The sequence below is a fragment of the Miniopterus natalensis genome, chromosome 13, assembly GCF_054644295.1.
Source record: "Miniopterus natalensis isolate mMinNat1 chromosome 13, mMinNat1.hap1, whole genome shotgun sequence".
Classification (NCBI taxonomy): domain Eukaryota; kingdom Metazoa; phylum Chordata; class Mammalia; order Chiroptera; family Miniopteridae; genus Miniopterus; species Miniopterus natalensis.
In genome coordinates this window covers 49,513,701-49,540,466 of record NC_142093.1, presented here as the reverse complement: position 1 = coordinate 49,540,466, position 26,766 = coordinate 49,513,701, and the positions used below count along the sequence as shown (strand labels likewise).

General features: G+C 39.7%; 1 protein-coding gene across 2 annotated transcripts in view; it reads right to left on the bottom strand.

The window, feature by feature from the left end:
* Positions 1–26,264, bottom strand: part of KDM3A (lysine demethylase 3A) — a 48,689-nt gene extending 22,425 nt beyond the window's left edge. Inside the window, exons 1-11 of one of the 2 annotated variants that reach the window (XM_016201814.2) lie at positions 26,051–26,264; positions 20,124–20,279; positions 18,567–18,677; positions 15,180–15,282; positions 14,342–14,466; positions 14,016–14,088; positions 13,825–13,913; positions 7,760–7,923; positions 6,489–6,518; positions 5,855–6,372; positions 1,902–2,106 (exon numbers count right to left, since the gene is read on the bottom strand). In XM_016201814.2, the coding sequence (XP_016057300.2) occupies positions 1,902–2,106; positions 5,855–6,372; positions 6,489–6,518; positions 7,760–7,923; positions 13,825–13,913; positions 14,016–14,088; positions 14,342–14,466; positions 15,180–15,282; positions 18,567–18,677; positions 20,124–20,279; positions 26,051–26,236 (1,760 nt within the window). In that variant the 5' untranslated portion in view covers positions 26,237–26,264. The remainder of the gene's footprint in view (positions 1–1,901; positions 2,107–5,854; positions 6,373–6,488; positions 6,519–7,759; positions 7,924–13,824; positions 13,914–14,015; positions 14,089–14,341; positions 14,467–15,179; positions 15,283–18,566; positions 18,678–20,123; positions 20,280–26,050) is intronic. The other variant, XM_016201815.2, reaches the window with a different exon arrangement.
* Positions 26,265–26,766: the final 502 nt, after the last annotated feature.

Sequence of the window (26,766 nt, the reverse complement as noted above, 5' to 3'; positions counted from 1 at the left end):
ACAAAGCAAAAACTGAAACAAAAACAAGACATGGCTTCCTTTCTTCACTCAGGATAAAAAACTTATAAAAATTAATATATAAAAATAAAAGCTTTTGTCTATAAAATTGGAGAAGATTTTTGAAAAAAGATATGCCTCTTCTTGCTGGCAAAGTTACAGACAGGAATGCTCCAACCCTCCCAGCGGGCATGGACCCAAGTGCAGCCTTCCCGCAGGGCAATGTGGCAGAACACATGTATCAAAGCCTTAAAACACGCACACCTGGCCTAGTATTAGGACTTTCAGCAATCCTTCGAAAGTAAACAGTCAGAGATGTGAACAAGAAAATGATCATTTCTACATTTTTAGTGGCAAAAAATATAAAATAATCTTAATACCAACAGGGGAATTGGTTAAGTGAATTATCAAACAATATTATGGGTTCTTAAACATTTATTCAAAAGTATCTGCAGGAAAGAGTTAACACGATCAAGTGGTTCCTACTATGGACATGGAAAGTATTGGGAAAGTAAGATTCAGTACAGTATATACATTCCAGACCACCACGATAAAGGAAATATTGCAATAAAGCAAGTCACGTCAATTTTTTGTTTTTCAGTGCACATAAAAGTTATGTTTACATTATACTGTAGTCTATTAAGTGTGCAATACCATTTTGTCTAAAATATATGCATCCCTATGTTCACAGCAGCATTATTTACAATAGCTAAGATCTGGAAACAGCCTAAGTGCCCATCAGTAAATGAGTGAATAAAAAAGCTGTGGGACATTTACACCATGGAATACTATGCGGCTGTAAAAAATGGATCTCTTACTCTTTGTAACAGCATGGATGGACCTGGAGATTATGCTAAGCAAAATAAGCCAGTCAGAGAAAGCCAAGAATCACATGGTCTTTCTTACATGTGGAATCTAATGAACAAAATAAATTGATGAACAAAATAGGTCCAGAGGCGTGGATACATGGAATAGACTGGCAGGTCTCAGAGGGGTGGGGGTGGAGGGGACAGGAAGAGATGGGCCAAAGAACTTATGTACATATATGCATAGCCCAGGGAAACATACAACAGTGTGGTGAAGGCCTGGTGGGGAGGGGCTGAGTGAAGGGGGACAAAGAGGAAGAAATGGGGGACACATCTATAATACTGTCAACAATAAAAAAAAAAAACATGAAATTTTTTTTTTTTTAAATGTATGACAATTTTATTTTTTAAAAATATCTCTTTATTGATTTCAGAGAGAGGAAAGGAGAGGGGGAGAGAGAGAGAGATATAAACATCAATGATAAGAGAGTCATTGATCAAGCCCGCAACCGGGCATGTGCCGTGACCCGGAATCGAATCCCGATCGCCTGGGTCACCTGGATCCTAGGTTGACGCTCAACCGCTGAGCCACGCCCGGCCGGGCTGAACTTTATTTCTAAAAACGCTAACCACCATCTGAGCCTGTTAGATAAATGGCACCAATATACTTGCTCAACTTAGGCAACGCAAACCTTCAATTTGTTTAAAAAAAAAAAGTAGTATGTGCAGAGAGCAATAAGCTGAGATGTGCCTGTACAATACACCAAGTAGGTATGCTTGAATACATTTTATGACCATATAAGCACTAAAATGCATTGAAAAGGTAACAGTAGTCATTTGTAGTGGTTTTCCAGAACCTTTGGCATTTTTCTCTTACTTTTAGAAGTTTGTATTTTCAGACTTCTTTGCTTTAAAAAAATTTAAAAGGGAGAACGTGAAGAAAATAATATGCAATAAGGTCTAGATTCCCAAATCAGAGATCAAAAATAGTATCTCTACTCTTTTTAGTTCTAGATTTACCATTGATAGAAGAGGAGGGTGGGGGGAGAAATATGCTATAGGGCCCAGATTACCAGAGCTTTGCCCAAAATGCCTTACCTTCTAAAGTGAAAGAAGCGACAAAACACAGGTGAATCTTTCTGCTGTTCCTTATCCTTGCGGAGACTGTCCAAGCGACACTCCCGGCACTTGGGCAGCTGTGCGACAATGTTCACACAGGAGTCATCCTGCACAAAGGCCTCACCGCTCTGCTGCAGCTTCTTGACTTTGGCTGGGTCTGTCAAAACTGACTTCCGGGATGGAACTAGGAAAACAAAAAAAAGATTAAGAAAATGGGACCTCAAATTTTTAAAAAAATCACATCAATGTGTTACTGAATTCTACTCAAAAGGCCAGTTTTCCCAAAGGGAGAACTCTTCAATAACTGGTTCAACTGCCATTTTCTAAAAATGGCTTAACAAAAGACAACTATCAAAACAATTAATTCCAAGTAGTATATACCTCTACTCACAAACCTAGATGAGAGAAATATTTCAGGAAGATTTTTCCAAATCAGATACTTAATTCAAATTCATTGCAACACTAGCAATGCACAGACATAGGTTGGCCTCAACAAACACACACACTGTATGGAAGTCACTTTTCATACTCAAAAAAAGCCTGGCCTGGCCGGGCGTGGCTCAGAGATTGAGCATCAACCTAGGATTGAGGAGATCTCGGTTCAATTCCTAGTCAGGGCACATGCCTGGGTTGCGGGCTCGATCCCCAGTCGGGTGCATGCAGGAGGCAGCCAATCAATGACTCTCTCATAATTGATGTTCCTATCTCTCTCTCCCTCTCCCTTCCTCTCTCTGAAATCAATAAAGATAAATTCAAAAAAAAAAAAAAAGGCCTGGTTTAAGGTGTGTTCTCTGCAGAAGCTAACCATTCTAATAAAAACATAAAAACCAAATCACTCTCCTGCATAGGCCCCTTGATCTATAAAATAAGAGCTATCTTCTAAATGCTTCCATGAGTTGTCATTGACCCCTGATATGTCTTCAATTTCCTTCATATGTATGTTCCATTCAGGGTTAAGAGCACTGGCTAAACATAGGATTATGATTCTAAGTAAATGTCTGAAGTTTTAACCTGAGATGGGCAGGAGAACTGAAAAGAAAATGTTAACATAGTTTTCTAAAGAGAGAAAAAAAAGTAGAGATGTAACAGGAAACAGCAATCACTGTGTCAGCCTAAATAACCCAGAAAGGAATCCACTTATGTCAAGAGCCTTAAAGAATATTTCATATAAAACCAACAGAAAAAAACCTTTTCTCAGGGTCCAAGGGAGCTGAGGAAAGGAAGGTAGATTCTTAGGCAAACAAACAAATGAAAAACAAACAAAAAACCCAAAACCTTCTCTTGGGGAAACCAGACCAGAGATGGGTGGGAGAGACCAGTTGTCTTGGAAGAAACTGAAAGATCTCAAACCAAAGAAGGCTTGAAATAAATAAGCATCTTTAATAATTACCCTGGAGGTGATCTAACCTTACCTCTTTTACAGCAGGGCTAGGGCATACTGTAAAATGCTACATGGATGTTGTCAGGCCTTGATTCCTCAAACATTATCATTCAGTTATAGTGAAAGAGAAAATAAAGAAAGGAGAGAAAATAAAGAGGTCAGTAGTTCAAGAACGGAATTTTAACTACCCAGGTATTGAAAAGGCAGCATCCTTTCAACTGGATCAGGTTTTTACAAACCATGGACAAAGAGTCCAAAGGTTATCTTATCTGTTCTGTCTGGGCTTAAGAGGAAATATCTAGAAATAAGCAAGCTGAACTACCTAAACCTAGCTCTCTGTTGAAGAAGCAATAGTTGATCCTATCAGTGATTCTCAATTCAAAGCAGAGCCAAGGAGAAGAAAAGCAATGCCAGCTCCTAAGGAGCCACACATCTATCTGACAGAAGAAAAGGCAGCTGTTCGCCCCCAGCTTGCTTTAGCTCCTAAGCAAAGCAAGGGTGCACGGGAGAGGACCAGTTTCCAAACGCGTCTTTCCATACCCACAAGCAATAAAAGTCAAAAGAGATCCTGGTAGGCTTCCGATCACACTCTCAGGCCTCAGCCAGAAGTCCCAGGAGATGGGATGCACCAGATGTGACTAGGTTTTTCATTCTCTTAAGATCACTTTAGCCCTGGCCAGTGTTGCTCAGTGGTTAGAGCGTCAGTCCATGCACTGGAGAGTCACAGGTTTGATTCTTAGTCACGGGCACATACCTGGGTTGCTAGTTGATCCACCCCGGTCGGTGCGAGTGTGGGAGACAACCTGTCAATGTGTCTCTCTCACATTAATGTTTCTCTTTCTCTCTCTCCCCCTCTCCCCCAACCGCCCCCCCTTCCATGCTCTCTTAAAAAAAAAACAAAACAAACAAAAAAAAAACAAAAAACCTCAGGTGAGGATTAACAACAAAAATAAAATAAAATCACTTTAGATGGGGCACAGTTGCACAACATAGTGATTGAGACAAAGCTGGATGCCTAATTCACTTGCGTACCTATAATGTGCTTACCAATGCAGAATTTTTACTGTTTGTTCATATAATATTAAAACACTTTGCCTCAAAAACTAGCTGAATGTGAGCGGTGATGACTCAAAAAGAATAAAACAGGGATATGGTTATGAATATACACTTTCTTTCGGGAGTTACACAACTCCTGAAAACAGTATACACTTATGCAATTAATTTTATGCAAATTAATAGTTATATCAACTTCCACCTCAAGAATGAAGCTGGGTTAGAAGTATCTATCACTAGTCAAAGAAAGTTCTTTTTCTATTCCTCCAATTCTGTATCAGGAAGATCCAGAGTTCAATCCGTCTATCTTGCCCTCTAGTTTCAAAGGCCTGCAGTAAAAGCTGGAGTGTGAATATGTTCATTTTTTATGTATCCAAATGAATAGTTTTTTAAAAGTTATCAAAACCCACGCTACTTTTCCCACAGAGCAGACAATTTTCAAAGGTATTTTTAAATTGTAAAAGCTCTGAACCTTTGACATACTGCAACCATTTAGTTCTCATAATTCTAGTAAGAGAGCTTCTTCTGATAAACCACCATGGAAATGCATCCTCAAACTTAATATAAGTAAATGAAATACAGTGTGCCATTTTCTTTATAATAAGAGTATTCAGTTTTAAAGTGTGGGTGCAACAGGACATTGCTCTTACACCAACAGACTCTGCAGGGCGGTTCAGCCCTGTACTTAAAATCTTTAACCAAACATCCCTCTTCTAGAAGTGGTGATGCAATTCTTTATCTTTTCTAAAAAATCCTCACCTGAGGCTATTTTTTCCATTGATTTTCAGAGTGAGTGGGAGAGGGGAGAAGGAGACAAACATCAAAGTGAAAGACACACATCAGTTGGTTGCCTCCCGCATGTGCCCCAACTGGGGATTGAACCTGCAACCCAGGTACGTGCCCTTGACTGGGAATTGAACCCATAATCCTTCGGTGCATGGGCTGATGCTCTAACCACTGAGAAATGCTGGCCAAGGACAATTCTGTATCTTTTTAAAAAATTTCAGATCTGAGCTACCTATGTAAACATAAACTATCAATCACCTCTTCCATTTCAACCTGGATGTCACAGAAAGATGTATTAGGCTGAAGATAAAGTCATTATCAGGTTACTTTACATTTTGTCCCAAATTATTTTTACAACCAAAAATTGGGAACCACCTGATTACCCATATAAAAGGAACCAGTTAAGTCATATGGTAAGTGTCTATAATGGAATCCTTACAGCCTTTAAGATGTTGATAAACATCTATACTAATCCACAGAGTGAAATTGTTGGTATAAGCCCAATGGGATACAGTTTATCTTGTATTTCTATATATGTGAAACCAGGTCCAACAAAATATTAACAGTAATCATTTCTGAGACGATTTCGGAATTTCACTTTCTTTGAACTTTTCTGATTGTATGAACTTTTTCTATAATTCTACAATCATTTTCATATTTTCCATCATAAGACAAGACGGAACTGTATATAAATATATGGAGAAACACTCACCATTTTGGGTTTTGTTGTTGCTTCTTGTACAGTAGCTTTCATTATCTACTTCTACTGAAGGTTCCTTTAAATTCTGTGACTGGTGACCTAAAGTTGAAGGTTCTACCTTTTTCTCCACACAACTATTAGGGCTGTCACCACTGCTACCTGCTTTCTCTTCTAGCTTATCTGGAAGGAAATCAGATGCGGAAGGGGCATGTTCTTGGTGCTTCTGCAGCTCAGGAGTCTTGGCACTTCCCAGTTCTGCCACAGCAGCAGCTTTTGTAGGTAAGCACACCTTCGGAAGGCTAGTCGAAGGTTGCGGAACAGATCCCAGCCTGTGTTCCTGATTAGTGTTGCTCTTCAGCTGGGTACAGCTACCTTTCGGTTCACTCAGCGTTTCCAAGTCTCCAGTTTCAACCTGAGAGGACTCTGAAGACAGCAGTCCTACTGTACAGACATTGGGTTTTGTTCCCACTGCTTCAGGCTTCATATTTAGACAGGAAGAAAGTTGTTCTGGCAAACTCTGCTTGTGACACCTGAAAACACAATATGGAAAAACCAACATCTTAGGCTTCTTTTACCTCTCCCCTACCAAAAACAATTGTTTGGTTCCCTAAGGCAACCAAATGAAAGAGAAAAGAAAACCACTTACATTAGAGAATTTAGGATAGGTTTCCTTGATCTAGAATTAAAAGTGATGGGTCAATGGCTCCGCAAAAATATCTTAAACATTCAGAAAAATACAACCTTAAGTCCTATCTGCATGTTCTCATGAGTCCTGAACTACTTCAAGTTAATTCTACTTCTTACGGCATAATAAACCTTAGCTTTCCCTCATATGGAATCAAAACTACCAGCAGCACATAACCCTATCCTGCTACGCACAAGTTAACAGTCCCAACACGGGTAATTTCATCATTTGATCCATCATCAAGACCCTAAGTGAACAGAAGAGCTGACTAATTACCTGCTTGTTCACAGATGGTTTGAAATCCTCCACCTCCCCATCTTAACAGGGGTACCCTTAAAGAACTTTTCATTTCTCTGAAATTCGCACTAAAGTTCTTTCCCCAACAAAACACAAAGTCCTTTTTCCTGTTATAGTTTTTTCCTGCCTTTAATAAAGGGTTTCATTCTGAGGGGAATTTCTCATTTAGGCACTCAAACTGGATAGCTTTGCTTGGATGCCCTGTTCAGTGCTTCTCAAAGACTGCCCCCCACTTCCATCTGTGATGTGGTCATCCTCCAAGCTCTGTCCCACAAGCCCACTCTGCTCTCAGTGAATTCATGTGCTCAAACACTCTCCCACCTATTTGTAGTAGTCTTCCAAACTACCTTTTTACACCACTTTCTCTGACCCATATCTGAAGTCTTTATTAACTGCCTGCACTCCACCACCCTTTCTAAAAGAGACCCTTCCCTTAAAAGTCTTCTCTGTTAACCTATCACCACTTCTCTCACTGATACCTGGGGTCTGGGCTTTGAGAACCATTCACCATAACCATGTCTCCCTCTTCTCCACACTTCCACTGACCTCCGTTTCCTGTATACAGCCAATCTACTCTTTTCCCTGAAAGCAAACACCTTTAGTTTACAACTATCTGTACTACTTCAATAGACTGCTCTCACTGTATCAAGTCAAGAAAGCTGTTCTTTCTTCACACACCCTTCATTTCTGTACCGTTTTCTACATTGTTCTGCATGCCTACACTTTTCACTTCTGAAGGTGCCTGACCAATTAGGAGACTCTAATGAAAAACCTCTCGGTGGCAGGCCATCTTGCCATTAGCTACCCTAATGCTGTCTATGAAGCACTGAATGCAGAAAAGTCTTGCCACCTGAGCAATGTAAGCTCAGAAGGAAGAGCCACGGCTAAAATCCTTCTTCTGATTAAACACCTTTAACAAATAACAGGTAACTCACCCTGGAGGGAGTTTTGCTCCAAGGTTAGGTGGCGAATTGGCAGCTTGGGGAGCGCTCTGCTGTCTCGGGTCCTTACTAGGCGGAGTTGCTGCAGTGCAGCCGAGCATTATATCCTTAAAAACTGTTGTGCGAACAGACTGTACAGGACACATACTGGGAGAAGCCTAAAAGATACCAAACCAAAAGATATTAAAAGGAAAAGTCCCTAGTTGGGGAAACACAAAGTGCTAGCAAGATTCAAGTTTATTTGTTTGGTTTAGTGCTAACCAGGCATAATACCTTCACCAAATAAAAAGAACAGGACAGGAGAACGAGTGATAAATCACAAAATTAAGGACTTATATCTGAAGGCTGTTAATTAAATCACTCTGGCTTTTCACAAAACTTTTGAGTCCTCCTATACAACATTACAGCAGATCTTTTTTCACAGACCTCTGAATCATTATGCCAGGAAAATGCAGCCACGTGGCAATTACTTTAATAATGCAACGCACAGGAGTGAGCTTTTAACAGTCTTCAAATGGTGGCAGCTTCACATGCATTCCGTTTAACATTATTTGAGTGCCCACCACGCACTTACTGTGTAGACTGGCAGGAGACCAGACCACATAGGACTCTTGTAGGCAGTGGTGCCTACTGGATACCAATATAAGCCTTTACAATGCAGTAAAGGTTGAGGACACGGTTCTTGTTCTTATGTGGCTCATCAAGTCACAAAGGTCATCCCATGCTGCAAAAAATATCAAGTCAGGGCTGTGGGACAGAGCTGGGGCACCAGTCCCCTTTCCTTTCCGTGCAGTTTTTTGTCTTTACAACTCTAAGTAACGGACCCACTTCTTCCTTGTTTGTACTATCCACAACAATAAACTTCCCACCATGGGAAGAAAAGGAAGAGAGTAAATTTGGCTCCAGACACTAAACAGTCTATGGCTAAACCAGGTGAAACACATTCCCCATCTTCACTGGCCTCCAGTGATATCCCTTCTCACTCCTCACTCATCTACTCCACAGTGCCCTTCACATGTACCTTACCCCCAAACCAAAACTTGAAGAATCTCCAAAGTTTCTTCATCTTCTACTCATTAACTTCTAAAATTAACTGCTATAATTTGATGTAGGACAACTTTCCTTAGTAAGTTTTTTAAACCTCACAATCCTGAATATATTTGTAAGTAGTCTATTCATGAACCCTGTTTTCACACATTTACTCTGGAGACCTTGAAAAGACTATCTAGTATATGCTAAATAGGAATATCTAAAAAGAAAGAATTACTTCCTCACTATCAAAGTTTTGGCATACCTTCAAACTATTTTAAAGCTCTAAATTATCTGATCATATACTGCACTATTTTAGTCCAGCCAATTTTGGCTAACTACTGGTTTAGTGTTCGCCAGAAGAATTTTTGAGGGGAGCCCTTGGCTACTGTAAGAATATCCCTGGCATAGTCAACTTCACCTCTTTGGGTCTCAGTTTCCTAATCCTTAAAATAAGAAAATTAGGTAAGTTTATTCCCAAAGTCCTTTTCAACTCTATTTTATAATTCTCCTATTAAAGATTAACCTCCCAAAGTTTAACTGCCAAGTCATTTAAAAATGCTTATTCAAGGCTCACTTTTACTAAGCACCTTCCCTCATAACATCTTCCTTATTCTGAATTATGTTTGAATTGATACACTAATACAATGTTTTCTTACTCTCCTGACAGTAACATACTTAAGAAATTTAGATAACAAACCTAGGCATAATTTTTTATTTTGTGTAATATCCACTGAATTGGTCAAGTAAAAAAAACCCTCCATCTCCCAGCAATGAACCAGTGAACACTGCCTCTATTTCTAAAATATTTGTTGACTCTATCCATTCCTTTCCATGTCACCACGACCACCATCTTTCCCCTAGACGCCACGTCTCCTAACTGACTTCCTTCCATTTTTACCTGAACCTTCTGCCTGAAATTAATTCTACCATAGAGCAATTTTTATAAAATATGCATCAATTAGATTATGGGACTCCACTGCCTACAAGAATTCTATGTGGTCTGGTCTCCACCAACCCCCTTCATTCATCTCATTCCACTTGTCCACACTGCTCCAACTACACTACCTTATTCTCTGGTTTTCAAATGTCCTAAGTTCTTTCTTGCTTGTACCTTTGTACTTGCTATTCCACCCGTCTGGATAGTTTTCATGAGGCTGGCTGGTTCCATCCCTCATCCTCACATCTGTTCAACTGTCACCTCCTGAGAATCTCTGATTACTCTTTCCATAGCAGTGCCTCACAAGCCACTCCCTTACTCTTTATCATAGTACCGTGTTTGTGTCTCTCATTGCATTATCACACTGTTGAAAGTACCTTTATTTAAATTACTTTACTGTCAGTCTCCTTGCAATGTAATATATACTCCTCTGGGCAGAGACCCTGTTTGTGTCCACTGTTACAAGCTCATAAAACCAGCCACAAGCAGATGCTCAATGAACAAGACTGGTGTAATGCATGAATGAATGAATGCTCTTAGCACTTAGTATTTCAAAATAGCTATAAATAATTCTTGAGTTACCTCAAGAACCAGGCAGGCAGTAACACTCACCAACATTTAGTACATATTAAATATTCAATAAATACTTGTTGGGAAGACGGATGGAGGAATGGAGGGAAGGAAGGAGGAATCTGCTATAACTCACCACACCAAGGAAAAGATTTGGAGAGGAGTGGCAACAGCAGCACAGTGGTGCAGAGCACTGTACCGCCTTTCGGTACTGGGCCTCGGTTTGAATCCAGTCTCCGACACTTCCTGGCACATTACTTAACCTAAGTTTCCATTTCCTCAATTGTAAAATGAGAGCAATGAAGCATATCTTATAGGGCTGTGCTTTACCACAGTGCCTGGCACAAAGATTAGCTGTCTAAAGGCAGAAAAACATCCTAACAACTTTCTCAGTTCAGTCATCATGGTTCGAGTTAGCATAACTTTGGATGCTTTTCCTTTGAGAAAATGAAGTACAGGACCCTACAGCTTTCCTAAGGGTTAGGTCAACAGGAATAAGGCTTCAGTTACAAAGTCCATCTTGACATGCACACCGCTGCACTGACCTCTGACTTGACAAGGGTCAAAGTTTCTTCTTACCTGAAGAGTTTTCCCTGAAGGTCTTCTATACCAGTCATGGCAATAGTTCCTCCCTGCCAGCAGACGGAGATAATATAATTGAGTGTATGATGGTATTCTAAAAAGGACACTGCTGGCTCACACTCCTTAGCAGACTCTCCCAATTAACCAAGCAACGTCCTAACTCTGAGGAACGGTCTGCTAGGCAGAGAAGACCTTCAAGGAGCCAGATGCTACTGGCAAACAAGTTTACCTTATCCAAGAGTATTCATCAAAGCAATCAAGAGTATACTCTATCTATTCCCCAACTCCTGTCATCCAATGACCGCCCTAAAAGTAACCTCTGTGGCCAGTCCACACATCTAGGAAGCGCAAACACAGTGAGATGTGTGCCAAGTGTGTTGATACTGTACTCATGTTTCACTCACACATTTAAATGAATTCTTTCCCCACTTCTTCCACTACCTCTCCAGCTCTCTTGAAATCTCAGCCAGGCTAGTGTTTCCAAAACTTGCCTGATGACAAGAATCACCCAGGATAAAAAAGAATATTTACTAACATTCACAATATACTGTAAAGGAATCAAGGAGGCTAAAAAGATTATGATTTTTAGTTTTAAAAAGGAGGAGGGATCCTCATGAATAGATTGGGGGGGAAGACAGGAAGAAGACAGGTGCCCAAAATAGTGTCTCTGAGAAGTATGATTACAAGTAATGTTTCTTGTCTTCATTATGCTTTTTTTAGGTTAACAAAAAAAGTTTTAAATAATGTCTTTAACGTGACAATCTTTATTTTGACAAATAAGCACAGTTAAAAAGAGAGAATAACATAATTTTTAAGAAATTTCTAAGACTGCCAATACTCAGGTAAAAATCTACTATCTCCAACTTCCTTTAGAATGCAATGACTAATATGGGCTTAACAACTGAAACAGGTATTGTTAAAACATCAAATTCAGTTTCTCATTTTAGATGCAGAAGCTAAGGTTCAAATAGGTTAAGGGAGGACTTATCCCCCAGCCAAAGTTCAGGTGTACAAACAAACAAAAAAGCTTCTATGGTGCCCAACAATTAAGTTAGTAGCACACAAACCTACTGAGTTGAACTATGTGCCGAGAGAGATAAAAAAGACACGCTCCCTGCCCTTAAGAATGTGAATCAGGTAGAGAGGATCAAGTATTATGTATATATTACCACATTTCACAAGTACCTCCCTGAAGGTTATAAACTGACTTGTTCAATTACCTGTCCTATGACTGATAAACTTGACACTTTGAAGAACTGATACCTCCCCCCACAGGAGGTCCCCACAGACCCCAGTCCTGCCTGTATCCCAGGTTGATTCCTCTAGGATCCATTAGGATGCCATTTGCTATTCCTTGGCCCCCTTCCCACCACATCATCATGTGGCTCTACTTTTCATCATGCCAACTAGTATTTATACTGATACATTCTCTGTGACAGGCAACACTCATCAACTTCTTTAAACTGGCCTATATTACCTCTACCCAAGATCAATTTATCCAATGTCAAAACCTGGAAAAAGAAAAAGAGAAACTCTGTTTCTCTTTCAGCTTCTAATACTGTGGATTACTTAATGTCCTCTGTGAGTTTAACTCTAAGACTGCAATAATCACTTGCTTGACATCCTTACTATAGTAGTTCCTCTTTATCTGCTGTATCACTTTCCATGCCTTCAGTTACCTGCTGTCAAACCATGGTGAAAAAACATTAAATGGAAAATTCCGGAAATAATTCATAAATTTTAAATTGCACAGTTCTGAGAAGTATACTAAAATCTCGCTCCATCCCACCCAGGACTTGAAACATTCCTTTGTCCAGTGCATCCATGCTGTACATGCTACCCAAATGCTAGGCACTTAGGAGTGAGGTAGGTTATCAGATCTACTGCCATTATATTGCAGTGTTTGTGTTCACGTTACCCTATTTTACTTAACAATGGCCCCAAAGCACAAGACTAGTGATGCTGGCAATTTGGACATGCCAAAGAGAAGCCATAAACTTTATAACTACGTCTGTACAGGAAAAAAAACCAGTGTGTGTGTGTGTATACATATATATATATAATTTGATATAACCAGTGGTTTCAGGCATCCACTGGGGGCCTTAGAATGTATTCCCCCACAGATAAGAGAGGGGCTACTATATATTACACTTCACCCTTGTAAACTTTAAGGCAAAAATGGAAGATAGTAATACCAACTTCCATAAGTACCTCTTCATTCTTTCCTGAACAACCTCATCAGGCCTACACACTTGAAAGGGAGAGAGTAGTATTAGATACCGTGACTTACAAAGTTGTTGGTCAAGTATCAAAGTTCCTATTGCCTATATAAAGGTTTAAGATTCAGGAAAGCCAATCATTCCCAGATGGCCAGATACTTAAGTATTTGTGTAACACAGAAATATGTCCTAACTATTTCAGAACAGAATTAAATCTAATACTTGAACTCACTGACATTTATAGAAGCCTGTACTTTTCAGGGCAGAAATTAGTAATAACAAACCAACCACTTCCTTCAAAAAATGAATGTATTTGCTTACCCAGTCATAAATGACCACGTCAAAACTTTTTATTATTGAGGAGGTGGGAATCCTAGTTCAACACCAAATCTACTTAGAATTCTAAGGTTCTTGCCCTCTTGTCATTCCAGTTGTTCTTCCAATTTGATACATACAACTCAATTTACCTTCAAAAACATCTCCGTATCGTGAAATTGTCAAATCTATTGAGAATGCTCAGAAAACATCAAAATAAAATATTTTTTACACAAAAATAGTGAACCAGAAACTTATATTATCTCCATCTGCTTGAGGGTAGAAATTATGGCCAAGATCTGGAACTAGCAAAGACGACAGCTTTATAACCACTAAACAAACTGGCCATGCACTATTAGAGTTCGGGAATGCTCCAGGCAAGTGACAAAATAAATCAAGGTTACCTCAGCGCAAGATTTTGCTTGTTTGGAAACCAGGCTTCCATTATTCTCAGAAGACTTGCGTTTTACACCTCCGGTTCTTGTAGAATTACCTAAAACATTTAAAAATAGTTAAGTTGGCTTCCCTGTTTCCCTTAACATGAGAAAGGAGAAAGACAGGAAGGAAAAGAAGGATTTTAATCAGTGTATCTTACCGCATGTCACAAAGTTATCATGTATAACTTCAACATGAATCAGTGATGGGTCAACAATTTTCAGTGCTGGAATCTTGAAAATGAATAAACAAAACAAAGATACTGGAAAATTAAAAGCTGCTTTGGAACATACCAGAAATTAGCTCTTCTAACATAACAATAGGGGTTTCTTACAAATAATCTCTTTTAGGACAACTGTTGTATTTCCCTTTCTACTCTGTAATATTTTAACATAAAGGTGTTTAGTTCCTATAAGATATCATAATTCCTTTTTATAGTTATTTCCCCTATCATATTACATGCAATTATCATCATCTCATCTTTACCTCCTCACAGTTGACTTGAAGAGTTTTTGATGCTGGGTTTCCATTTACAACGGTTGCAGAAAACCACTGAGTCGATGGGTCCAAGCTATAAATTTTTACTTCGGAACCAACTAAGTTTTTGTCACCTTAAAAGAAAGAAAAATTCTTACAGCAATTGGGATTATCTTTCAACAGCACCACCATCCAGGATCATCTTTTCCTAAGTCTTTTAAAAATGTAGTAGACAAAATTAAATACTAACAGATATTTCTATAAACAAGACAGACATTTCCACAAAGCTAGGAGAAAATTTAAAACTATTTTAAAGCTCCATTCTCCTATTGGTTAATCTTAACAGTGGCAATATATTTATTCTAGTATCTGTATCAGATCAAATAGTATCCGAAAAGTCACTGAGATCTAACTCACTGTTCTGGAAAGAATTTTTAGAAAATCCAAACAGAACTGCTAAGTCTGATAAAAAGACTTTGACTATGAAACTGACAAAGAAACTCAGTAACAGTAAATGGGAAACTCAGGATTACCAAATTAATGCCTTATTAATTTTATAGGACTGAAATTCCAAACATAACAGATTTCATATTCAAATATAGCTGACGTTTAAAATACCTAGTTTACGTTTATAATTTTCACATAATCCCTAAACTGTCCAAATTTCAAAGGCTTTATAATATATTATAGAATACATCAAGTCCTTCAATCATCTAGCTGCATGGGAGAAAGCAGCAAAGGAATTTCTAAAAATTTAGAATTAATTTCAATGAGAGAACAAGTGAGAGGGCTAGCACATAGCTTCTTAGAAGCTAATCACTGGTCAACTCATGAACTATCCACATACCTTGTAAAAGATGGCTTTCATCCAAATGTTTCACAATCAAAGCTTGAAATTCTTTACTGACGTCATGGTTATCCATAAGGGAAAGCCGAAGACTGTTTACATCCTGAGAAATGGAAAATCATTACATTTTAAGGTAACAAATAAGAAGAATTGTTGAAATTCCAGTGGATATTCAATCAGTTTAATCAGAGGGGTGAAAGTAGTGGCAATTAGCCAGTTGATGGCAACAATGAACTGGACAGGCCATGGTAGGAAACCATCAAATGAGCACAGGATAAGGCACACTGATGTGAAACCACCCCAAGATAAGAGCAAGACAAATGCTAAGAGTGGCTCAAAGCATAATTTTAAATATGACATATCTTTGGCTATGGGAAACACAATAAGCAAACAAACAAGCAGAAGAATCCATGTCCAAAACACTGTATCCCAAACACTAGGGATTAGGGAAATCAAAGATCAAAATCCAAGGGGCAAAAGACATAAACACAGAGATCCATACTGTCAATTCACTGAAATTGCTGTTTTTAACTAATCATTTCAAACATTCATTTAACCTAACTACAGCTCCAAATGCATTCTTCAGTGGTAAAGGAGTAGAGGGTGGTGGTGACAAAATCTGAATGAACAGCCTAAATCTTCACTGAGCCAGTTTTAAAACACTCAATTCTTGGCAGCAGCTCCATTTTGGGCACTATTCCACAGTCTTCTGGCTTTGTGCATACACTCAGTTAGATAAATGTATACAGAAACTGTCTATAGGAATAACCTGCCAACCCAAACTATACAGCACAGAAGCCTTTCCAATGTCAGGCCTTCATGCTTTTCTCTCACTGTGAAATGCACACATAGTGGCCAAAAATAATTTATCCATTTCTCCCATTAGAAAGGATAACTAGTCTTTTAGAGGCCATTCTGGGAAAATGCAAGTAAGATTAGACTTAACTGAGGATGAACATTAATTACCAGGATGGGTCATCTGTGGTGTTTTTTCCCTTCATACTACTGCAATTTCAAAAAATCTAAAGTTGTTCCTATTACTGTGAGACAAAATAGCACATTAATGGGGAAAGCCACAAAGGCTCTTAAATAAGGCAAAATAATTCTACTCTGCCTAGGAGAGTTTTAGGGCTCATCAAAAGTGCCAGAGTGTCGACCTGGATACTTTCTTTTTTCTTAACCACAGATAACTGAGTCAAATTCAGTCCACAAGGTGGACCTTAAGATTCAATTCCAACTTTTGCATAGACCAAATGATTTTCAGGTTCTCTATGCATTATTTAGAGCAAGCATCCTACTGCAGTAATGACACCCCCCAACATAGTTTCACAAAGTAGAAGCCTGATGTGATCATCTATATCTACAAACGAACGCCCTGAAGCACCAAACTTTGACCACTATTATCATCAGTAAAAATAAAGAGCACACATCAGTCTCCCTCAATTAATATTATATTAATAACGTCCACACTGATAGCCCACAGTACATCTTCCTAAGAACAAATAAACTTACTGATCAAGATTTCTTTTTCAATTTCAATAAACAAAATTATGAACTCTATTTAACTGAAAAGCTTGTACATACACAAGATGTAAAAAAAGAACTATCCAGCAGAAAAAAATGCTAAGTAAAATGTACTCTATCACTCAGTAAAGCAAGATATACCCACAGCCCCTCCTATATGTTCCTTGGCCCTTCAGAGCAAGTCATTCTTTCAAGGCAGGAAAAATATCAAGATGCTTTATCTGACATATGAAGGTAACTTGCATCTGAAATTAAAAAAAAGCATCTCCCTCTGTTCCATTTACTTAAACATAAAATATAAGGTTCAGAGTACGAACTTTGTTTTCGCTCACTTCAGGATATGGAAGTAAAAGTGAGACTTGAGTAGAGGAAAAAGCCAATGCTCTGCATCTTCCAATACAGGGCCAGCAATGGCAATGCCCACTGGCCCTAAACTGCCTTTAAGCAAATAAACAGGATGATTTGTTCTACAGGTCACAGTAAAGGGTATTATTAAGCTTTATAAATTTACATCTAAAAGATATGTTATAGTAAGACCAACATTATCCCCAAGGCAATGATCTGTGGAGATAAATTAACCTGTGTTCTTCCCCTCCCAACATTTTCATAATAAAGAAAACAATCACACATGAACAAGATCCATGAGTCTCAAGGTTGTGAAGAAAAAGGTGGGAACTTTACAAGCTAACTGGAAAGAAACACACAGACTCTCTCTCACTTGGCTCTCATTATTTGTGGTAGTTATGTTCTATTAAGTCACCACAAACACTAAATTAGTGAAGACTAAACCACTGCTCCAAGGGGAAAGATAAGGTTAGGTTCTTTCAAGAATTTGGTCACATTTTCATCAACCAATCAATACATAACCTTGTTTTATGTATATTTAGTATATATTACTGCATTATTAACCTTGACTTCAAGACCAACAGCTTATTTAACACATGTATTTTCTCCCTAAGACAAATCATAGCCTCCTTGCACTTAGGAACACTAGACAACACTTTATCACCTTTTTTTTAAATCTTCACCTAAAGATATGTTTATTGATTCTAGAGAGAGGAAGGGACAGAGAGAGAGAGAGAGAGAGAGAGAGAGAGAGAGAGGGAGGGAGGGAGGGAGGGAGGGAGGGAGGGAGAGAGAAACATCGAGGTGAGAGAGAAACATTGGTCTGGATGGAACCTGCAACCCTTTGATGTATGGGATGACGCTGCAACCAACTGAGCCACTTGGCCAGGGCCAGCACTACTTTTGAGGGCCATTTTAAACAGTGAAATCATCAATAAAAAGCACCAAAATTCAGCATTATGTCTCGAAAATAGACTTTTTTACAATATGAGAGATGAAACAAGAAAGCAGAATGTCACCTCATTTGACCTCAGCTGGGAACATGTGTCAGACAACTCAAATTCTTTGTCACTCTGTACATGTCCGTGAATGACTGTGTAAGCACCAATGTATTGATTTGGGGGTTACAAATATAATTTAGCAAGCAGGCAAATTCACAAACAAAGAATCCATAACTAATGAGGATTGACATATATGTGTATATATATGTATATAGATAATGTAGGTATACATAGATACGAATGATGGTCAATCTTTTAAAAATTATTTCGTATCACCTAGGTGTTTCCATACACACACCATTAACTGTAGTACCTCTGTCCTTCCAACTTCAAACAGACGGCGCCAACCCAATGACTAACACTGAGGGAAAATTTCTAACAACTATTGATGGGATGGGTTGTTTTCTCTGTTAAGATATCTGAATTAGAGCCATCAACATCAATATTTTCATTTTTATGTTAAAGGACGGTTTTATAAATTCTATTTTTAGCATTTAATATTGTTTCTGTGTTATACCTGTATAGGCTTCAAAAGTTCTTTAGAAAGGAATACTCTCTGTTGATCTCCTAGAAAGCGAATAGATGTTATGGATCCCAAACCAGCTTTGTCCAACAGAGATTTATATACCTGAAACAAAACAAAAGAAAGTAGTTTGCACCATAACTGCTGTCAGCATAATTCTGAAAACAGGGGTTGGTAACACTGCACACATGCAGGAAGAGAGAAAGCCATTAAGCTTGTTATTCACCTTGAGGATCCCGTTAACGACTATCTGTGAAACCACAGTAAGGGCACACGATTTTTATCCAATCAATAATTTAAACCAGATACACATTTGGGAGTCATTAACGCATTGGTCTGGGCCCAGAGATGCATGGCTTCCCCAAAATTCATGAAAAAAATTATGTGTATGTACACTTTTCTAGGAGAGACAGGGTCATATTTTTAGCAAATTCTTCATAGTTGGGAGAAAAAATACAACGAGCAACATACAACTTTAACCCAAATCCTTCATCTCTCAAAAACCTCTAGGTCTTCTCACTCATGGGCAAAATCTTCAATTTGCTAGCACAGCACAGGCCCTTCACAATCTAGTCAGCCTTTCAGCCACCCTCCCAGCCTTTCCAACTACCCAAACCTGGCATTTCTGCCTTCAAGCCCCAGCTCATGTCTCAAAGTCTCAAATGTCCTCTCCAAACATAGTGATAACTCTTTTCCTCTAACAGTACCAGACTTAACGATGTGGAAATGGCACAATCATATTCTGTCAGTATCTTTAGGACCAGAGAGTTTATGAGCCAGAGGGAAACTTAGAGACCATGAGATCAAGACTGGAAACCCTTTCAGAGGCCAGGCAACAGCCATTGTTCAGTTCTAGCCTACTGTTGTGATCAAGAACTGACGCAAGGCTCTAGCATTCCCATATCTTAGTTTTTTCAAGAGAAACTGGAAATCTAGATTTTAAAAAATATATATATCTTTATTGATTTCAGAGAGAGGAAAGGAGAGGGGGAGAGAGAGAGAAACATCAATGATGAGTGAGTCATTGATCAGCTGTCTCCCGCAAGCCCCCGACTGGGGATTGAGCCCGCAACCCGGGCATGTGCCTTGACCAGGAATCAAACCCCGATTGCCTGGATCTTAGGTTGATGCTCAACCACTGAGCCCCGTCCAGCCGGGCTGGAAATCTAGATTTTTAAGTGTACCTTCCACATTCTTAAAAGTAGACAACTAATTTAAATATTCTTAAAATACTGTGAGGGTCATAGCAAACAACTATATGTCTATATATGTCTGGTTTTTGACCTCTGCTCAGACAGTCCCCACATTACTTCCATCCCCAGTTTTCAAGTGAAGAAAGCAAGGCCCAAAAAAGATAAGGGCCCAGAGCTCCTAGCAGGGCTGACATGAGATCCAGGCTGCTCTTCTGACTCATCTACATTGTCATATATCTGTATTATTATTTTCCAGAGGGCTGAATATAGGCATTACATATACATTTTTCTTGTTTCACTCATAACAAATGAAATACCCTTTTCTCATTGAGTTCAAAAAGCCTGAGTTTTTACTCACTATCGCAGGCCACTGCACAATTCGTTCAGATATTTCAGGACACTTTCGTTCGGCTAAAACCAAGTTATGCTCCACTAAAAATGCTCTCCTTAGAAGGCCATAGACCTCTATCCATCGTCTCTTCCTCCAAGATTCCCCATCAAACTCCACACACACCTAGACAAAACAGAAAGGGAAAAAAGATTTGCTTAAGAAAAATAAACAGGAAAAAATGCCCAAGTTGAATTATCCCTTTACTATTCTACTCAAATATCTGAATGTGTTCCCCTTTCCTACTCTTACTTCTCGTCACACAATAAACTACCCGGACATGGATCCAGCTTTGGCTCCCAAGCCGCACAGGGAAGCAGAAATCAAGAGCTTTGAGGGCCAGTCTCAAAAGTTACCTGTCAGAAGCCCACAGAGCACAGAACCCCCATGTAGGTTTTTACATATGTTAATCAGACATTAGAGCTTAGAGAATGAAAGACAGAAATTTAAAAGAAGTACTAATTGCTTGGCACTGTAATTCTATGTTGACATTGTTTGTGGGCTTTAAGATGACACCCCAAGACCACAATCCACCACTTGCTTTTGAACTCCTCTGGTATCAGGAGGACTTAGCACAAGGCCTAATAGACAGCACATTCTCAGAAGCCCCTTTTAATTGAATAAACTGGGGAATTTACCTCAGAGTCTAAGACTACTTTGCTAAATAGACAAACAAGTAATTGATAAGTGACCCCAGAGTTTTCCAGAACTACCTCTAGCCTCTTATATGATAGTTAAATTACACTGGAAATACTGTTTTCCAAGTTATTATTAAGTTTTCTGCTTCTGACCTGCAAAATACGTTTTAACCCTAAAGCTAAAAGCCTTACAATTTGTATAAACATTTTAAGACATAAAAAAAATTTTCAGTCCAAAAATGATTTTGCAGAAATCATCTGCAAAACCTTAAAGGTCATATAAATGCATCAAAACACCCTAGCTTACTTATTAACCCATTATGAACATGCTACCCCTTAATTTGTTCTAACCCTTTTTAAATGGGTTGGGGTTTTTTTTGTATTTTAACTGATATACAATAGACTTCCTCAATATTTGGTGTAATAATCACGATTTCTATTTGACTTAAAATCCTTCCTCTTATTAAAGAGGCCTCTCATTTTGGGTTTCAAACAATTACTTAATAAAGCTATCAACACTGTTCATAGACAATACCTCCCTTTTCAATCTTTAACTAAAAATAAAAAAAAAATTAACTTCTATGTATCTGTCAGAACCAAATTCAAAAATCCTTTTTTCAAATAGGTTCCCTTGTTAATTGTACTCAAAACACTGTACTTTCCCTTCCCAGCACTCACCCACATTTTGAATTATTTATCTGTGGTTACCTGATTGACATATTATAAATTCTAATAGGTCAAAGTTTGTGTCTGCTTTTACTTACCACTGTGTTTCACTGGTATCCGGTCCCGAGTCAGTACTCAAGTACTTGTTGAATAAATCTCTCTCTGAATTAGGCTCTCATCTTCTATTCCTCTCATCCACTTAGAAGGGACAAAGTTCCTAACTGATATACTGGTAGTCTCTATCCCAAACCTCCTCCATTTTCATGGCTATCAGTGAAATTTAAGACCTACCCTACCCGCCCCCCACAACAATAAAACATGCATCCCTAACTTCCCAAGCAACTTCCCCCCAAGAAGCTGCGTATTTTCTTGGTACGGCAGGCTTTGAACCTTGCAGTTATTAGAGAGTAAGCGCAAATATGTGAGCACCTACTATGAGACAAGGCTCCATGTGCTTTCCTTGGTTCTATGTAGTCCACCCATCACCATAAGCAGCCAAATGGTCCTTCACAGTGTTTACAGACTGCCCATCTTCATTTCTATTTCCCTAGCCACAGAGTCTAAGTCCTCTGATATCTTCTTCTTCTGACCCACATCACATGAACCTCAAACCCAAGCTAGCTTTGGATGACAGTTTTCCCATCACAGTGATGTAAGAGGAATGAGCATATACAAACTTCAGAATCAGGGGATCTGGTTTGACTCTCAGCTATGTCGATGTTTTCTAAGAATGAATTTAGATGCATGGAATAAAATACATAGGATCACTAAGGAAACCAATTAACCTACACCCCAGGTTAAGAAATCCTGCTTAAAACTAAGCTCTGAATCATGTTTTGCTAGCTTCAAAATGAAATTACTAACACCTACCCTCATTGAATTGTTAGGCAGATTTTAAAGACAATGTATATAAAATACCTGGCAAGGAGACCAGGTAGTTTTAAGACCTCTGTGATAATGCAAATCTTAATTTATCAGGGTATTACTCCTTCAGTTAGGAATGGGGGAGAGAGGATTTTCAATAGGATTATCTAACATCTAATTCAGCAAAAAAGTAAAAAATTGAGATCTTAAAGGGTTTCACAAAACTTAAGAAATATCACAATTCTTATCAGACTGCTATCTGTAAAGCTTATGATCAACCCTAAACCAAAATTTAGACAGGGTCTCTCTTTACATCCTAATTTTTGAGTGATTTGAAAATTAAGTTTAGCTCCTTAAAAATAATTTAGTTTATGACTTTAGGAGTATTAAGTTGCATTGGTCAAAAACTGACATTAATTCTGGTTTGAAAAAAGGATGACTTAAAAAATATGTGATAGTGCCATAGGCACAGGGAGAGGGAGCGTGGGAGTGGGAGTTGTCAATGGGGGGAAAAGGGGGGACATCTGTAATACTTTCAACAATAAAGATAAATTAAATATATATACGTTGTAAGCTTTCTTCAACATTCTTTCAAAAGTTTCCTGTCAAAAGCTCATATGTCTTTTATTCGTGTCTTAAGTTTGAAGTTCTACATATAAGGATACCAATCCTCCCTCAAAACACCTCTTCTGCAGAAATTTCTATGAAATGACATACCACTAAGAATTCAAATCCAGGGGGAACTCAAGTGACTTGATCAAGCTCTTGCAAGCTGACAGGTGTAACTAGTTTTCATTCCAAATTGTGTTCTTTCCCCCACGCTACCCCAGTCTATCTACAAAAATGTTATTTATGCTGTATAGCTCCAAAGATGAAAAAGAGGCCTACTTAATTATGATTCACTACCTATCATTTCCAATTTTGCCATTCCAGAAAAAGAGAATGTCACTGCTCCATCATTAGATTATGTCTCTAAACTGTTTTCCTGTGTAAAGATAATAATTTTATGATTCCTTCATTTATTCATTCAAATATTTTGGCAAACACTACATGCCAAGCAGTGTTCTAGATGCTAAGGATATAGAGGCCAGTAAAATAAAGTGTTCTAACCTCACTGTATCTGAATATTAAAATCTAGTGTTTAAGGTATAGAGACAAACTTGGGCAAGTTATTTAACTTCTGCAAGAGTCAATTTCTAACACTAAAAAAGTGTGGTTTACCATCTAGGATACACTTGTGAGGATTAAATAAGGTAGACTTTACCTGAACTTCTTCATAATCAACTAGATATATTGTATCTGAGATATATTGTATTTGTTACAAAGTCTCTCTCAAGGTAAAACAATGTTAATAAGCTTTGAGCCCAATAATATCATCCTCAACTAAGCAAATCCGTCTAGACAGACCGGTACTTCTACCAATACTAAAAAGTTGGACAGTGCTTGAGTTTTATTCATTCATATTCATCTCAGGCCCCAGTCCCACCCCACCCCCCAAAACGCAATATCCCTAAACCCAGGTGTAAGTAAGGATGGTTAGTTACTTAGTTCCTGCCTGCATCTCATCAAGCATAATTTGGTTCTACTGTTTTAAAATTCCATGTTTTTATTGATATGACATGCCTTCTTCTATCAACTAAGGAAGATAGCAGTAAGTCATGATTAGAAGAAAGACATTGAGTAGATTTGTATCTTACATGAGACAGTTGTGAGGTCTGCAGGTAAAGCAAAAATCCAATAGAAGTAAAAGTTCTTGAATTAAAACCCCGCTGTCTCCAGGTCAGGCACCTTAGCTCAGTGGAAAGGACACACACGAAACCTAGATTCAAATCCTCCTCTCTCCATCATCTGGTAACTCATTAGGCAAGTCTAAACAAGACTTCTTTTCCTAATTCAATTTCCTCATTCTGAAAATGAACATATTACCACCACCTTGAAGGTTGGGGGTTAGGGAGATATGGAGATTTAAAAGTATACACTATAAAGGACCTCCTACATTGCCTTCCCGACCCAAAAGGTACTCAATCACTATTGGGAAAGAGAACACCTAGTCTCTCATCTTTAGAAAGAACTAAAGACTATAAAGTTTAAATCAAACCTTGTGTCCATTCAAATCAGTGAAAAACAGATACACAAGAGAAAATTTCATTTTGGCAGGTGAAATAAACCACAGCAACTATGGTTGAAATCTAGTACACAAAGCCCATTTTATGGAGAAATCATAGCCTAAAGCAAACAGCCTGACCATCTCTGCACCACACCACATTCTCTCTATAACATCAAAATCTGGCTTGCTAGGGGGAGTGAAATGGAGGAGAAAATCAGGGAGTGTGATATTTAAGAGTGTGAGCTCAGAAGGCCAAACTTCCTGGGGTAGAACACAGGCTGTGTGAATTCCTAGGTATGTGACTTTAGACAAAATACTTCATCTCCCCCAGTGCCAGGATTTTTATCTGTAAAATAGAGCAATATTAGTACCTACCTCCCGAAGAACTGCTGTAAGGATTAAATAAAATCATGGCTGTGAAGTGCTCAGCATGATTCCTGGCACGTGGTTAAATGCTCACTGGTAACAACACCTTTTCAACATGAGACAAGGCACACTACATAAGCTTTAAATATATATACCACACACCCTTTTCCCACAACCCTTTACAGAGTAATACAGGTTTGGGCATGCATGGTCACCTTGAAAGTATTCAAATGAACAGTTTCAGAAATCAAAACATATTCAACTGTCAATGCTAAAACTTGCTTCCCTTGTTTGAGCAGTTTTCAAGAACAAGCAGAGATGATGACCAAGATACTGAAATACCCATTACCCAAGTTCAGAAATCTCTTGGGTTCTGACACCGCTTCTTCCTTCAGGTTATCATCACTTGGGAGTCTTTGTTAGGGCCCTTTTTCCACCTATTTTTGCACAAAGCAGTCTTTGTTGGTACAAAGTTTTCACACCAATACTTCTATTAGAGCGTACAATCAGAATTCATCCCTTTTTGAAAAGACCCACCTGAAAAAGGTTCTGAGTGCTGTTCTGATTAAAAATCTCTGGCCACACTTGTTCTCATTTCTTTCCCTTCCCTCTAAACACCAAGGTGGACTGTTTTGAAGCCATTCCTCCAACACGCCGTAAGGGGCAGCTGGCGCCGCCCCAGCCTCCATATATGGTCCTATCCCACACCCACCCACAGACTTACCCTGCACCCCCCGGAGCCCACTCCGGCCCTGATCCACCATATACGGACAAATACCCACCCTAATATGCATAATAGAACCAAGCTCCTCCCCCTACACACGCTTCATTTCTAACTGGACTAAAAGTTTAAGAAGTTGGGTGAAGAATTTAAGAGGAACGGACAGACAGACAGACAAAACACACAACTGAAAGCACTCCCAAGCACCAGCCCTAAATTCTTAATGATCCCAAAGGTCACCCACTAGCCCCGCTTGATATTAACAATACTCCCCCTGCGGAGAAATCCTCACCCGGTCCTCACGGGGCGGCGCGCCGGGCAGGACCGAAACGTGTCTGAACCACCCTTAAAAAGCCCATTTTTAGACACAGGCCAAGTCCAGGCCCAATGCACTCCGGCTCTACCCAACCATTTCAAAAACTTTCAAAAAGGTCTAGTTTCCTGCGCCTTTCAAGACGCCAACTTTCTGACCGCCCTTTTCACAAAAGGGGAGCGCGGGGAGCTGGCCGTGCCGCCCGCCGAGGCCCTGCTGTACCTTCAGGTCCTTCTTGGTCACGTCGGTGTGGGAGACGGCTCGGATGGTCCCGGACAGCCAGGGCCACTCGGCGACGCGCTCCACGTCCCAGCCGTCGTGGCCGCCGTCGCTGCGGTCGGCTGCGGACAGGCTGAGGAACCGCTTCCCCACCAGCACCGGCCAACTTTCTGTGAGCGTGAGCACCATGGTTCCACGCCTGCAGGAAGGGCTCCTCCCTGCAAAAACACACACACACAAAAAAAACAAAACGCGATGGGGGCGGCAGGTGGTAAGGGGCCGGCGAGTCACGGGCGGGGGCGGCGGGGGCAGAGGGCGGGGTCCTACCCCGGCTCCGAGGAGGACGACGACGACGACGACACCCCCGACGGCCGCCCGAGTGAAGGCGGACCCCTCAGCCGACCCCTCCAACCGCACCCTCTCCGCCCCCCGTCCCTCCCCCACAGCGAACGCGGGCCCAAGCGCCGCGTGACCCTCGCTCTCCCAAGTTTCGCTTTTCCAACACCTCCAACCTAAACGCAGAGAGAGTGAGGGGAGCGTTATTTGCGGCTGAAGAGGATCTTTTTAAAGTGTTCGCCCCTCACCCCAGAAAGAGAAAGGCCCCGACGCTGAGAGCCCGTCCCAGGCGGCCGAGTCCCCCCCACGGTGCCGCACTTGCCCCGCCCCGACACCCCGCTTCCCGGACGCCGATCCCCCGACGCCCCTCGCCCCCGCCGGCG